Below are 12,323 nucleotides of genomic sequence, written 5' to 3' on the forward strand. Positions count from 1 at the left end.
AAAAAGATTTGTCTCCAACTCTCAAGTTTGGAGAGAGACAGACCTGGGTTTGAACTTGAGTTCTCCACTTACTCCCTGTGTGATTTAGGTATTTAATTCTCTTCTCTTTCTCAGGTATAGGTGGAAAGAAGGGAGGGAGGGAGGGAGGAAGGGAGGGAGGGAGGGGAGGGGAGGGGAGGGGAGGGGACAATGATCAGAACCTGCCTCACAGAGTCCTGTAGGAATAGCAGAGTTGAAGCTCAGGAAAGCACTGAGGGTCCTGGGGTGCAGGGGGCTCCCATGTCTGAAAGTCCAAGCAAGCTGCCCCTGTTGCTCTGCCTGTGGGTTTATTTTGGCGTGGGGAGCCGTGTCCTGCCAGCGCTTGTCACCAGAGAAGTGCCCTGTGATCCCAAATCTGAGGATCCGGCATTTCCCATCACTGTGCTGCTTTTTTTTTTTTTTTGCGGTACACGGGCCTCTCACCATTGTGGCCTCTCCCGTTGCGGAGCACAGGCTCCGGACGCACAGGCTCAGCGGCCATGGCTCACGGGCCCAGACGCTCCATGGCATGTGGGATCTTCCCGGACCGGGGCACGAACCCGTGTCCCCTGCATCGGCAGGCGGACTCTCAACCACTGCGCCACCAGGGAAGCCCCCATCACTGTGCTTTTAACTCTGTGCTATTTTCTTTGTATCTCAGAATAGATGTGATCAATCAAGGCCTCGCAAAAAAGTAATACATCTGCTTTAACGTGTCCTAACTGGATAGAAAAGTCACACATGGCTGAGAGAGGTCTGTGCAGCTTTCCTGCACGGAGATACACAAACGTATCCCTTTCAAGTCCATAGACTTGCAGGGTTGACGGGAACTCAAGGAGGTGGGGTGAGTCCCAGCACGTTTTAGGAATCCCTATTTCACAGAAGGGTGGTAGTCACACTAAGTGCCTGCTTGGCATATAAAACCACATGTTTGTCCACATGTTTGATAAAGCGTAAGTGTCCTAACTTGGAGTTTAAGTTAAATTTCAGAATTCAAAATCGGCGGCCGTTGAGCAACCTGGAAAAAAACGGATTCTTTTTTTTTTTTTTCTTTAACGGCACAATTCACTTGTGGAAATCGGTGTTGCATGTCCAATGCAGCCTGAAGCTCTTTTAGTGTTGTAGGCGCTGAGCTGGGCCGGGGCCCCTGTAGAGCCTGCTCTGCGTAAGCCCACCTCTGCCTGTGGTCCTCCTGCATCTGTTTGAGAAGAGACCTCAGGGCAGCACTACTGCTTGTCTTTTCTGACACAGAGACGCTTCGTTTGTTGACTGACAGGGGACTGCGTGGGTTCAGTGTTGTCCCCAGAACTCCCTCCCTGACTTACCACGATCCCCGGAGCGTGAATGCGGAGTGTGTGGTGAAACTGCCACGAGTGAGGTCAAGTGTAGCAGGAAGAGAAAAAAAGAATCGTGCCTCACCCTGAGAAGGGGAAACTGGACAGTTGATTGACTCAGGGAGCCCCACCCTCTGCTTAGACCGGGCTGCTGCCCAGATTTGGTATCGGCGGGCTGAGGATTTGGAGATGGGAACCTACAGTCAGCCGGCGGTCTTCTTCCTTTTAAGTCAGAAAAGTACACGCGCCCTTTGTGATTAAATTTCCTCCAGCTCAGTCTCTGAGAACTGCCCTGTGAGCCCCCTTTGAGTGTGACTTCAACAGTGAGTTAGTGATGAGACCCTGAGATGAGTCCCGGATGCCGTTTCCAGCTTTGTGTCCCTTGAGGATATTTTCTGGTTAGTTGGGAACGTGTGGAGTAATGGACAACAAATACAAGTGAGGGAGAGAGAGAACATGTGTCCTTCTTGTGATGAGTTGTTTATTCCAACCAGATTAGTCAAGCTGCAGCTGTGATTAATAGTGAGCTGTGTATAACTCACAGTTTTATTAAGAGTCATGGACAGGCCTAAGTCCACGAGCTCTATGTATTATTGTCTGTTAAATCACAGGAGGGAGTTTAAAAATTCTTATTCCAGGTGTGCATGTGTGTACACAAATATAAGGGTTAGTTTACAAATCTACACGAGAGATATGTCTATGCCTCCCCTTATTCCAAATAGGTTTGTGGGGAATGTACCTGTAGAACAGATGATTAAAAACAAAAACAAGGGCTTCCCTGGTGGCGCAGTGGTTGGGAATCCCCCTGCCAATGCAGGGGACACGGGTTCAAGCCCTGGTCCAGGAAGATCCCACATGCCGCGGAGCAACTGAGCCCGCGAGCCACAACCACTGAAGCCCTCGTGCCACAACTGCTGAAGCCCATGTGCCTAGAGCCCATGCTTAGCAACAAGAGAAGCCACTGCAATGAGAAGCCCGTGCACCACAACGAAGAGTAGCCCCCGCTCACTGCAACTAGAGAAGGCCTGCACGCAGCAACGAAGACCCAACGCAGCCAAAAATAAAATAAATTAAAAACAAAAACAAAACAGGTACAGTGAACAAAGGGTAGAATGATAACATAAGCAGGGCAGGGGACAGTTAATGACCCACCTTGGATGGTTTTTAAAGATGCTCTTGCTTTAAAAGTGAAGGCAAAGCCATGACAAGGTTCATGGCACTGTTTACACAAACTTTTCATTCGCTCATGAGAGCACATGGCTTTTTCTGGGCCAATCCCCCAGGAAAATTGTTTTGTAGGGAGATCTTGTTTTCAAAGCATGTGATGTAATGAACTTTGCTTGCAACAAAATTCCCATGGTAAGTGTAAAAGCATGTTTAATGTGCCTTTTCTCCCAGTGTCTTCATGCTAGGGCAAAAATGCCAAAAACTCATGCAATTCAGTTAGCGCACTGACCTGAAGGTCAAATTGATTCCATCTGGTTTTTCCACAGGACCAGTTTGATCAGGTTTAAAATTTAGCAACATCGTCTTGTGAGAAGTAGGGAATCAAATAATCTTTAGGCAGCTTTCATAAACATTAAGTTGTGCAAATAAATGAGTGTATTTTTGCCAACAGCCAATGAGGTTGTACGCAGATGCTTTAACATCAAAAGTAGGTATGAATCTCCTTAGAAAATGAAAGGAACTTCACCAGAACCTGGATGCCCTGTTTCCCCACCATTACACAGAGAGCAGGGCCCACTTTCCTTAGGAAACTCACTAGTAGATCTGTGTCTCTGTAATTTTCTTGATGATGTAGACAGTTGCGGGGGGTGGTCCACCTCATTGTTATTTGTTGCTATTCATTGTTATTTCCCTAATTCTGGCCCAGTTACTGTGGCTGGGAATCAAATTACCTCAAAACTTTATGGCATAAAACCATCACTTATTTTGCTTATGGATTCTGTGGGTCAGGAGGGTGGACGGGCAAAGCGGAGGTGGCCTATCTCAGCCCCATGATGCCTGGGACTTCAGCTGGGGGACAGGCAGCTCATTTGGGCTGTTGACTGGTGGCCTGGGCTCCTCTCCAAATAATCTCTCTATGGGGGCTACTACACTGGGCTTCCTCACAGCAAGTGATGGCTTCCAAGGGCTAGTGTTTCAAGAACAGCAGAGCTAGGTAAAAGCCATTATTTTTTTAATGACTCAGACCCTGAATTTCTAGTATCAATTCTACCTTGTTCATTTGTCAAGGCAACTTCAGAGTCTTACCCAATTCTAAGGAAGGCGAAATAGATTCTGCCTCTTTGTGGGGTGTGGCAAAGTGCAGAAAGAACATGTGGGACTGGGAATACTGCTGGGGCTATTTTTGGAAAATAGCATCTGACACAGTTGCACAGGATGAATCAGGGATGAGCTTTGTGAAGCTTCCTTCTCCTAATTTAATCAATCAAGCCTATGTAATGAAGCCTCCATAAAACCTGGAAGGACAGGCTTTGGAGAATTTCTGGGCTGGTGAGCAGGTAGAGTTTGGGGAGAGTGGTGCCCCCCAGAGAGGGCATGGATGCTCTGCACCCCTTCTCCATCCGTTGCCCTGTACATCTCCTCATCTGGCTGTTGATTTCATATCCTTTAAAATCCTTATATAATAAGTCAGTGGTCTAGTAAGTAACATGTTTCTCTGAGTCTGTTCTAGCAAATTAATCGAACCCAAGGATGGGGTTGTGGGAATCTGGTTTATAGCCAGTTGGTCCGGAGTACAGGTGACACCCTGGACTTGCTACTGGTATCCTGAATTAGTGTTACCAAATTCAGGTTCAGCTGCTCATCACTCGAAAGCCAATACTCGAGAGACAAGGGTTGGTTGGAAAAGGAAATGTTGCTTTATTCAGGAGGCTGGAAACCCAGGGAGAAGGTGGACTGGTGTCCCAGAACCAACTCCAAAGATTCTGCGTGGCCATGAAAGTGTTAAAGGGAAAAGGGAAAATAATCTCAGTTAATCTCTGAGAAAGGGGGTCAGATTCTTCACCATCTCCCACTGCGCGCAGGCTTGTTGACTCCGCATGATCTTTCTTTAGATGCTATCTTGTTCACACAGTCTGCTTGTGAGATTACTGAAAGGGAAGCTGGGGAAGAGATGTAGTCATCTGTTAATTATTTATTCTTCATTTCTACTTCTAAGAAAAGAATCAACAGGTTAGGCAAGGCATTGTGTGATCAAAAGATTTGAAAGGTGTGCTTTGGCCAGAGGTTAGTTAAGCTCGGAGGCACTAGGTGTAAAGGTTAAGTTAAAATATAGCTTTGCTAGAGTGACAGGACAAAAGGGCCTCCTGCAAAGAGCTGCTTCCTGCTAGGAGCTGTTTACATTGGGGTGGGGGGAGTCGTTGGAACCTCCAGTTTGGAGCGCCTTGGTCAGAAGCACAGGTAACAGCTGGGCGTCTGAAGTGGAATGTGATCTTGTGGGACTGAGCCCTTTCCCTGTGCAATCTGATTCTATCTCTGGGTAGAAAGTGTCAGAATGGAGTTGAATTCTTAGACACCCTGCTGGCATCCAAGAATTGCTTGTTGGTGTGGGGAAACCTCCACACACACATATTGCAGTTGGGTCTGGGAACCCTCTTCAGGGACCCAATCATAAAGGGGCCCTCACACTTTCATGAGTTTTACTTCCAGGAGCCTGACCAAGCTCTGATGGTAAATAACAGATAAAAATTCCTTTATGTGCTTCCAGCAGGGAGAGGGGAAAAAGAACTATTTTGAAAGATACCAGAACATTCTGTTCTTAACAAGGACTGCCCTCAGGATACACTAGTAAATGAGAGCCTAACCTGCTGGGGTTTTATCAGGGGCCTGACTGGCCTGGGCAAAGGAAAATAACAAACTCCAACCCTCTCTAGCCATCCTGCCCAACCTAAGGGGGGAGAAAACACTGAGAAACGTTTGTGAATTTCATAGTCCAGAGGCCCAGGCTCACTAAAAGACTGAGATCTAATCATAGGACTAGAGAATACTTCCCCTCTCCCCATTCCTCACCACATGTTGCTAAAGACCTATTTAGAGCAATTCCTTTTACCTGGTAGATCACATCCAGCTATCAAGAAAAACTATAAGGCCTATTAGAGGGCAAAAAAACCCCCACAATTTGAAGAGACAGACCAAGCATTAGAACTAGATATGGTGGGGATGTTGGAATTGTCAGACTGTGAATTTAAAACAACTATGATTACTATGCTTAGGACTCTAAAGGATAAAGTAGGCAGCGTGCAAGAACAGATGGGCAATGTAAACAGATGGGAATAGTAAGAAATAACCAAAAAGAAATGCTAGCAGAAAACAAACAAAAATGAAGAATGCTTCTGATGGGCTTATTACTAGACCAGACACTGCTAAGAAAAGACTCTCTGGGCTTGAGGATACCTCAGTAGAAACCTCCAAAACTGAAAAACAAAGAGAACAAAGACTGGAAAAAAACAGAACCAAATATCCAATGACTGTGAGACAACCACAAAGAGCGTAACATACATGTAATGGGAATACCAGTAGGAGAAGAAAGAGAGGACCAGAAAGATTTCAAACACTAATTACTGAGAATTTCTCCAAATTAATGTCAGATACCAAACCACAGATCCAGGAAGCTCGGAGCACTCCAATTTGGATAAATACCAAAGACAAACAAACAAAACTACACCTAGGCATATCATTTTCAAACTACAGAATAAAAGATAGGGAAAAAATTCTGAAAAAAGCCAGGGGAAAAAGACACCTTACCTCTAGAGAAACAAAGATAAATTACATTCAACTTATCCTCAAACAACCATGCATGAAAGAAGAGATTGGAGTGAAAATTTAAAGTGTTGAAAGAATGAGATGCAGTGCTTGGCAATGAGTCAGCCAACTGGGCACCCTGAAGTCATTGAACCCAAGGAAGAAGACATCATGATAGCAACTCAGATTTTCACTTTGTTCACATAATTTGGTAGGAATAATTTCACGAGCTTGTCCCATTTCCTTTTCAGATGGGAAGCTGTATGATGCATACGTCTTGTACTCCAAGCCTCAAAGAGAAAGCCAGAGCCGTGATGTGGACACTCTGGTGTTGAAGATTCTCCCCGAGGTGCTGGAGAGGCAGTGTGGATACAAGTTATTTATATTTGGCAGGGATGACTTTCCTGGACAAGGTATGTTTTAAATGAGGTATAAAAATAAGAAATGAATAAAATAGAAAGGAACCAAAATTCCCTGATGGTCCAGTGGTTAGGACTACGTGCCTCCACTGCGGAGGGCACAGATTCAATCCCTGGTTGGGGAACTAAGATCCTGCGTGCTTCAATGCAGCCAAAAAAAAAAAAAAAAAAACCAAACACCTCCCTCTTCTTTGACTTTACAAACAGAAAGAGCTATGCTTGCCTTTCCCACAGAGCCACAGGGAGCCTTCCACTCCCCTGCCCACAGCCCCTGAGCTGCGGCGGTAGGACCAGGCGCTCTTCTCTCATTAGGCTCATCCCTACAACAGGATAACTGGGATTCCTGGTTGAAATCATGTGACTTTCACGTTGGGTAAGGATATAGTTGACCCATTTGTATGAACCGCTGGATGATGACATACACAACCTTGACCAAGAGACTAAAAAGGGACAACGGGTCCTTTGCTGTCACATCTTTGAGACTAACCGCTGAGTATTTTCTGTCAATTTGAATTTGTAAAAGAGCTCATGTTTCAGGCTGGTTTTATAAACTTCAACTCTCGCCAACCCTGCCCTACCTAAATAAAATAGAAGTTATTTATTTCCCCCTTTTAATAGGAGAGTAGCTTTGGGAAATGCAGTTAACATCACTGAACCTCAGTTGTCTCGTCTGTCAAATGGGGTTGAGAATGCTTCCCTGACTCAGTTGAGAGAATTAAATGAGGTAAAACCTGAGTAGGGACCAGTATGGAGTTTAGCACATATTAGATACTCAATAGATGAAAACATCCATCTTATCCTATACTTTCTCTTTCTTAGAAGGCGATACAGTAAACAGCTGATATTTGAAATATCATCAGGAAACCAAGATTACTACCTAGTGGCCTGTTCTGGGTCATTTTAAAAGGTTTCTAAGAACTTTGAATTTGTAGGCTGCTTCTATCCATAGCTTATCACACCTTTTCAAGTTATGAAATCATCCTCCATGAGGAAATGAAAATGTGATCCAGTGCTTGCTATAAACCTGCAGAAGAGCTCTCATTTCATAAGCATATCAATATTTATTCATTCATTCACTTCTTCAACAAATATTTATTGAGCACCTGCTGCGTGCCAGGTAATGTTGTAGGCACTAGAAATATTAAAATAAACCAAAAGAGAAGAAGGAAGTGCTCTTGGGGAAGTTACAGTCTATTCTTGTATCCTAAGAATAAGGAGCATATAAAACTTGGCCTTTAGGGCTTCCCTGGTGGCGCAGTGGTTGAGAGTCCGCCTGCTGATGCAGGGGACACGGGTTCACGCCCCGGTCCAGGAGGATCCCACATGCCGTGGAGCGGCTGGGCCTGTGAGCCATGGCCGCTGAGCCTGCGCATCTGGAGCCTGTGCCCCGCAACGGGAGAGGCCACAACAGTGAGAGGCCCGTGTACCGCAAAAAAAAAAAAAAAATAATAATAATAATAATAAAACTTGGCCTTTGTTTTGAAAAAAGACCAAGTTTTATCCATAGTTGGATATTTCAAGAACTTTCCGCTCCCCTTCCCAAGAAATCATTAGGATATGTTATTTGGTTTCAAGTTAGTCTTATAAGTCCTGGTCATTTAAATAGCTATGAAGCACAAGAGGAAAACACAAATAAAGATTAGTACAATATTTGAGCTAACTACATGTGTCCTATCCTTTTAAAGTCTGTTATTTTTTTTAAAGTATTTATCCTCTAATATATACCAGACCTTCAGCTCAGTTTGGAGATACAAAGTTAGACATGATAAGATCCTTGTTCTGAGTAGTGCGTGGTCTGTAGCTCTTTTAATCATGAGATGTTCTGCATCTTCTTTCTTTATTTCCAGATGTGGTCAATGTCATTGATGAAAATATTAAGCTGTGCAGAAGACTGATCATCATCATAGTTCCTGAAGCACTGAGCCTTGACCTATTAAGGAACATGTCAGAAGAACAAATCACAGTCTACAATGTTCTCATCCAGGATGGGATAAAGGTCATTCTGATTGAACTGGAGAAGGTCAAGGACTATACAACCTTGCCAGAGTCCATTCAGTACATCAAACAGAAGCATGGGGCCATCCAGTGGAGTGGGGACTTCACAGAGCAGTCACAGTGTGCAAAGACCAAGTTCTGGAAAAAAGTGAGGTATCTCATGCCACCCAAAAGGTGGCCACCTTCTCCTCCTGTCCAGCTGCTAAAGCACACGCCCTTCGACCTCATGGACAGCAAGTGGGAGGCCAACGTGGCGTTCATCACCCCATGATGGACAGTTGGTTGTCATGTGGTGGCTCACATTTAAATAAGGATGTATTGCATTTGGGCCATTTGCTTAAAGCTTACAGTTGTGTACTTGAGGAAAGGACTGTGTTTATTTGCTCATTTTGCTCAGAGCTACTTCTTTAGGGAAAGACATTACCTCTCCCGAAGCCCTCATTAACTGACTGGCTCTGAACACTCATGAGCACTGATGAGCATGGAGCATTAGCGTTTGAGCCCCTGGGGATGGGACATGGAGGGTTGTAGAGTGGCAGTTCAGCTGTCAGGTGGTTTGGCATGTGGTGTGGCCCCGGTGGGGCTGGGTAACCAGGATACAGGAGGGCAGTGTGGGCTTGGGTAGGGCTGGCAAAGGTAATGGCCCTGACTCTTCATGCCTGAACAGTGTTCAAGGCCCTTGTCCTCAGGGAATATTTGCTGTGTCTCTGAGCCCCTCTCACTCCTCAAATGTAAGTAAATACCTGTGACCCCGCAGTCTGAGCACCTTGACACTGGAAGCAACTTGGAGGTCACCTAGACCTGTGGGGACCAACTCTGGTGCCACCGAGATTGCCCATTAATCACCCTGCCGGTGGGCCCCATGCTTTGAAAGACTTTACCTGTCAAACCAAAATAAGTAATAACTCATTATTTTTCCAGCTGGCCTACATCAGCCAGAATTCTGAGCCACATATGATAGACGCAGTTACCACACCAAGAGGATATACTTCTAGTCCAAGTAAACAAAGCCATCTTTCAGTTAGCCAGCACACTCTCATCACAGGTCAGTCTATGACTTAACAAGTCACAAAGATTTTTGACACTAAAATTTAGCTGTAAACTCTTATCATTACTTTCAAAGACCCTAACTGTTGGAGCTTATATATAGTCCAACTCTCTTATTCTGTGGTTGACAACAACAGCATTCAAAGGTGGCTGCTATGGTGAGAATGTTCCTGTCCCCAAAGTTCATATGTTGGGATCCTAACACCCAATGTCATGCTTTAGTAGGTGAGGCCTTGGGAGATGATTAGGTCTTGAGGGAGGATCCCTCATGGATGGGATTGGTGTTCTTTTTTTTTTAACATCTTTATTGGAGTATAATTGCTTTACAATGGTGTGTTAGTTTCTGCTGTATAACAAAGTGAATCAGCTATATGTATACATATATCCCCATATTCCCTCCCTCTTGCGTCTCCCTCCCACCCTTCCTATCCCACCCCTCTAGGTGGTCACAAAGCACCGAGTTGATCTCCCTGTGCTATGCAGCTGCTTCCCACTAGCTATCTATTTTACATTTGGTAGTGTGTATGTGTTCATGCCACTCTCTCACTTCGTCCCAGCTTACCCTTCCCCCTCCCCATGTCCTCAAGTCCATTCTCTATGTCTGCGTCTTTATTCCTGTCCTACCCCTAGGTTCTTCAGAACCTTTTTTTTTTTTTTTTTTTTAAGATTCCATGAATATGTGTTAGCATACAGTATTCATTTTTTGGTGTTCTTGTAAAAGAGATCCCAGATGCTTCCTTGCCTCTTCCACCACATGAGGGTATAATGAGAATTCTGCAATCTGGAAGAGGGACCTCACCTCTTCCAGAGCCTGGTCTCAGACTCCCAGCCTCTAGAACACTGAGAAATAAATTTCTGTTGTTTATAGGTCACCCAGTCTATGGTATTTTGTTATAGCAGCCGAGCAGATGAGGGCATGGCCCTAATGAAGCGTCATAGAGACTGGAGGTGGTCAGTCTATGGGCAACACAAGAGATGTGTCAGGGCCGGGGTAGGGGGGGCAGCAGGTGTTAGTGGGGACAGCAGAGCCCCCATGTGTTGGGGGAGCAGGGTCAGGTGGGCCTGTGCCCTTCTTCACAGGCCGTGGATGGCACGGAGTGCCTGGTGGGATCTTAGGTGCCAAGGAGCTCACTCTCGTCTGTCAGGATTCATATTCCGAGATGACCTAGCTTTACACATTTGTTATCATCATACTCAGGTCCGGAATGAACATCAACCCACTCTTTATTTTATTTACTATTTGCTCTTTAAATGTTTTTAAGTTATGGGAAATATATATAACACGCAAACGTTACCATCTTAACCGTTTTGAAGTGTGCAGTAGAGTGGCATCAGGTACATTCACACTGTTTTACAACCCTCAGCATGATCTGGCTCCAGAACTTTTTCATCTTCCACAACTGAAACGCTGTCCCCATTAAGCATTAACTCCCCATTCCCCCTTCCCCCCAGACCCCCTGCTCTCGGCTCCTGGCAACTTCCTCTGTCTGTGGTACCTGTGTCTATGGTACCTGTGTCTATGGACTGTTCTAGGTACCTCACGGAAGTGGAATCACAGGGTATTTGTCCTTTTGTGACTGGCTTATTTTCCTTAGCATTCTGCCCTCAGAGTTCCATAATATTTGCTTTGTGTTCATTACTCTCACCTCGTCCCTCCCTCCTTATTTTCCTTCCCTACTTGAAGGGCACAGTGAGGGCAGGGCAGATTCTCTGTTTTATTACAGGGAGAGGGATGACCACCAGAAGTCATAAGCTCATTAGGGCCCTTCTAATCAGATGTTTATAAATTTTTTGCATCTTGGTTTATCTCTCCAAGCTGGGAATCATAGCTCTTCATGGAGGATTTTCCAGTTTAAGTCAAATAAGCTGTTTCTCCTGGTGCCCCCAAGAGCGCAATGATGACCACCACATATGCTTCTCATCCTGTTCCCCTCACCTTCCATCAGTCCTCTCCTCTCTGCTTTGTCCCTTGTTACCTGCAATGCTGGAGAAGTCTTCTCACCTGTAGGACGGCTGACGCTTTGTCCTTCGATTGGTCTTATGTGGAGCCCATATGACAGTGCCTATTTCACCATGGAGGAAGACAAGGCCCAGAAAAGCGAGGTTGATAAACCAGAGACGCAGTCATTTGTCGGGCAAGCACTGTGGTCAGCTACCTGTGCTGTGGTTCTTACCCTACAGCAACTTTTTCTGACTCTCTCTTTCCTGTGAGACCAACTGCTGGTTGGAACTAACTTCTAGAAACCTGGACACTGACTTCTGGAAGTACACAGTGAAGGCTTCTGAATGATTTCCCTTGATTTACTCTGGGCTTTCTCGGGAGCGAACACACTTTTGTTTTGTTTTGCCTTGTTTTTGCCTGGCAGTGAAGAAAACTATAGCATTTAGGTGCATGTGAGATTTAACATTCAAGATGGAGAACTCCTTCAATGAGTTTTACATTTCTTGAATGGATCCTTTCGCATGGCTGGAGATCTTAAGATGAGATTGATGAATGAGGCTACATCTCAATTAATCTCCTTTCTTCCTGGGACAACTTTATCTGAGACACTCCTCCAGGGGGGGAACATTGGAGTTAATTTCACCTCTTTCCTGGAGCCACATCGCCTCCTAGGAATCTGAGCATCTGAGGCTGTGTCTAGTGGTTAAGAGCAAGAGGGTTTCGAGTCTGAAACTTCTCCACTAATTACCTGGATGGGTCTTTGAGAAGCTGGTCAACCTCCCTGAGCTTGTTTCCTCATTTTGTGATGATGTGAGCAGAAGA

General features: G+C 45.2%; 1 protein-coding gene across 1 annotated transcript in view; it reads left to right on the top strand.

Moving 5' to 3' along the window:
* Positions 1–8,783, top strand: part of IL1RL2 (interleukin 1 receptor like 2) — a gene marked incomplete at its 3' end in the record, with an annotated part of 43,827 nt that extends 35,044 nt beyond the window's left edge. Inside the window, exons 9-10 of the mRNA XM_082642788.1 lie at positions 6,350–6,511; positions 8,365–8,783. Coding sequence (XP_082498914.1) covers positions 6,350–6,511; positions 8,365–8,783 — 581 coding nt within the window. The remainder of the gene's footprint in view (positions 1–6,349; positions 6,512–8,364) is intronic.
* Positions 8,784–12,323: the final 3,540 nt, after the last annotated feature.

The sequence above is a fragment of the Mesoplodon mirus genome, assembly GCF_964341445.2.
Source record: "Mesoplodon mirus genome assembly, chromosome: 14".
In the NCBI taxonomy this organism is placed as follows: Eukaryota; Metazoa; Chordata; class Mammalia; order Artiodactyla; family Ziphiidae; genus Mesoplodon; species Mesoplodon mirus.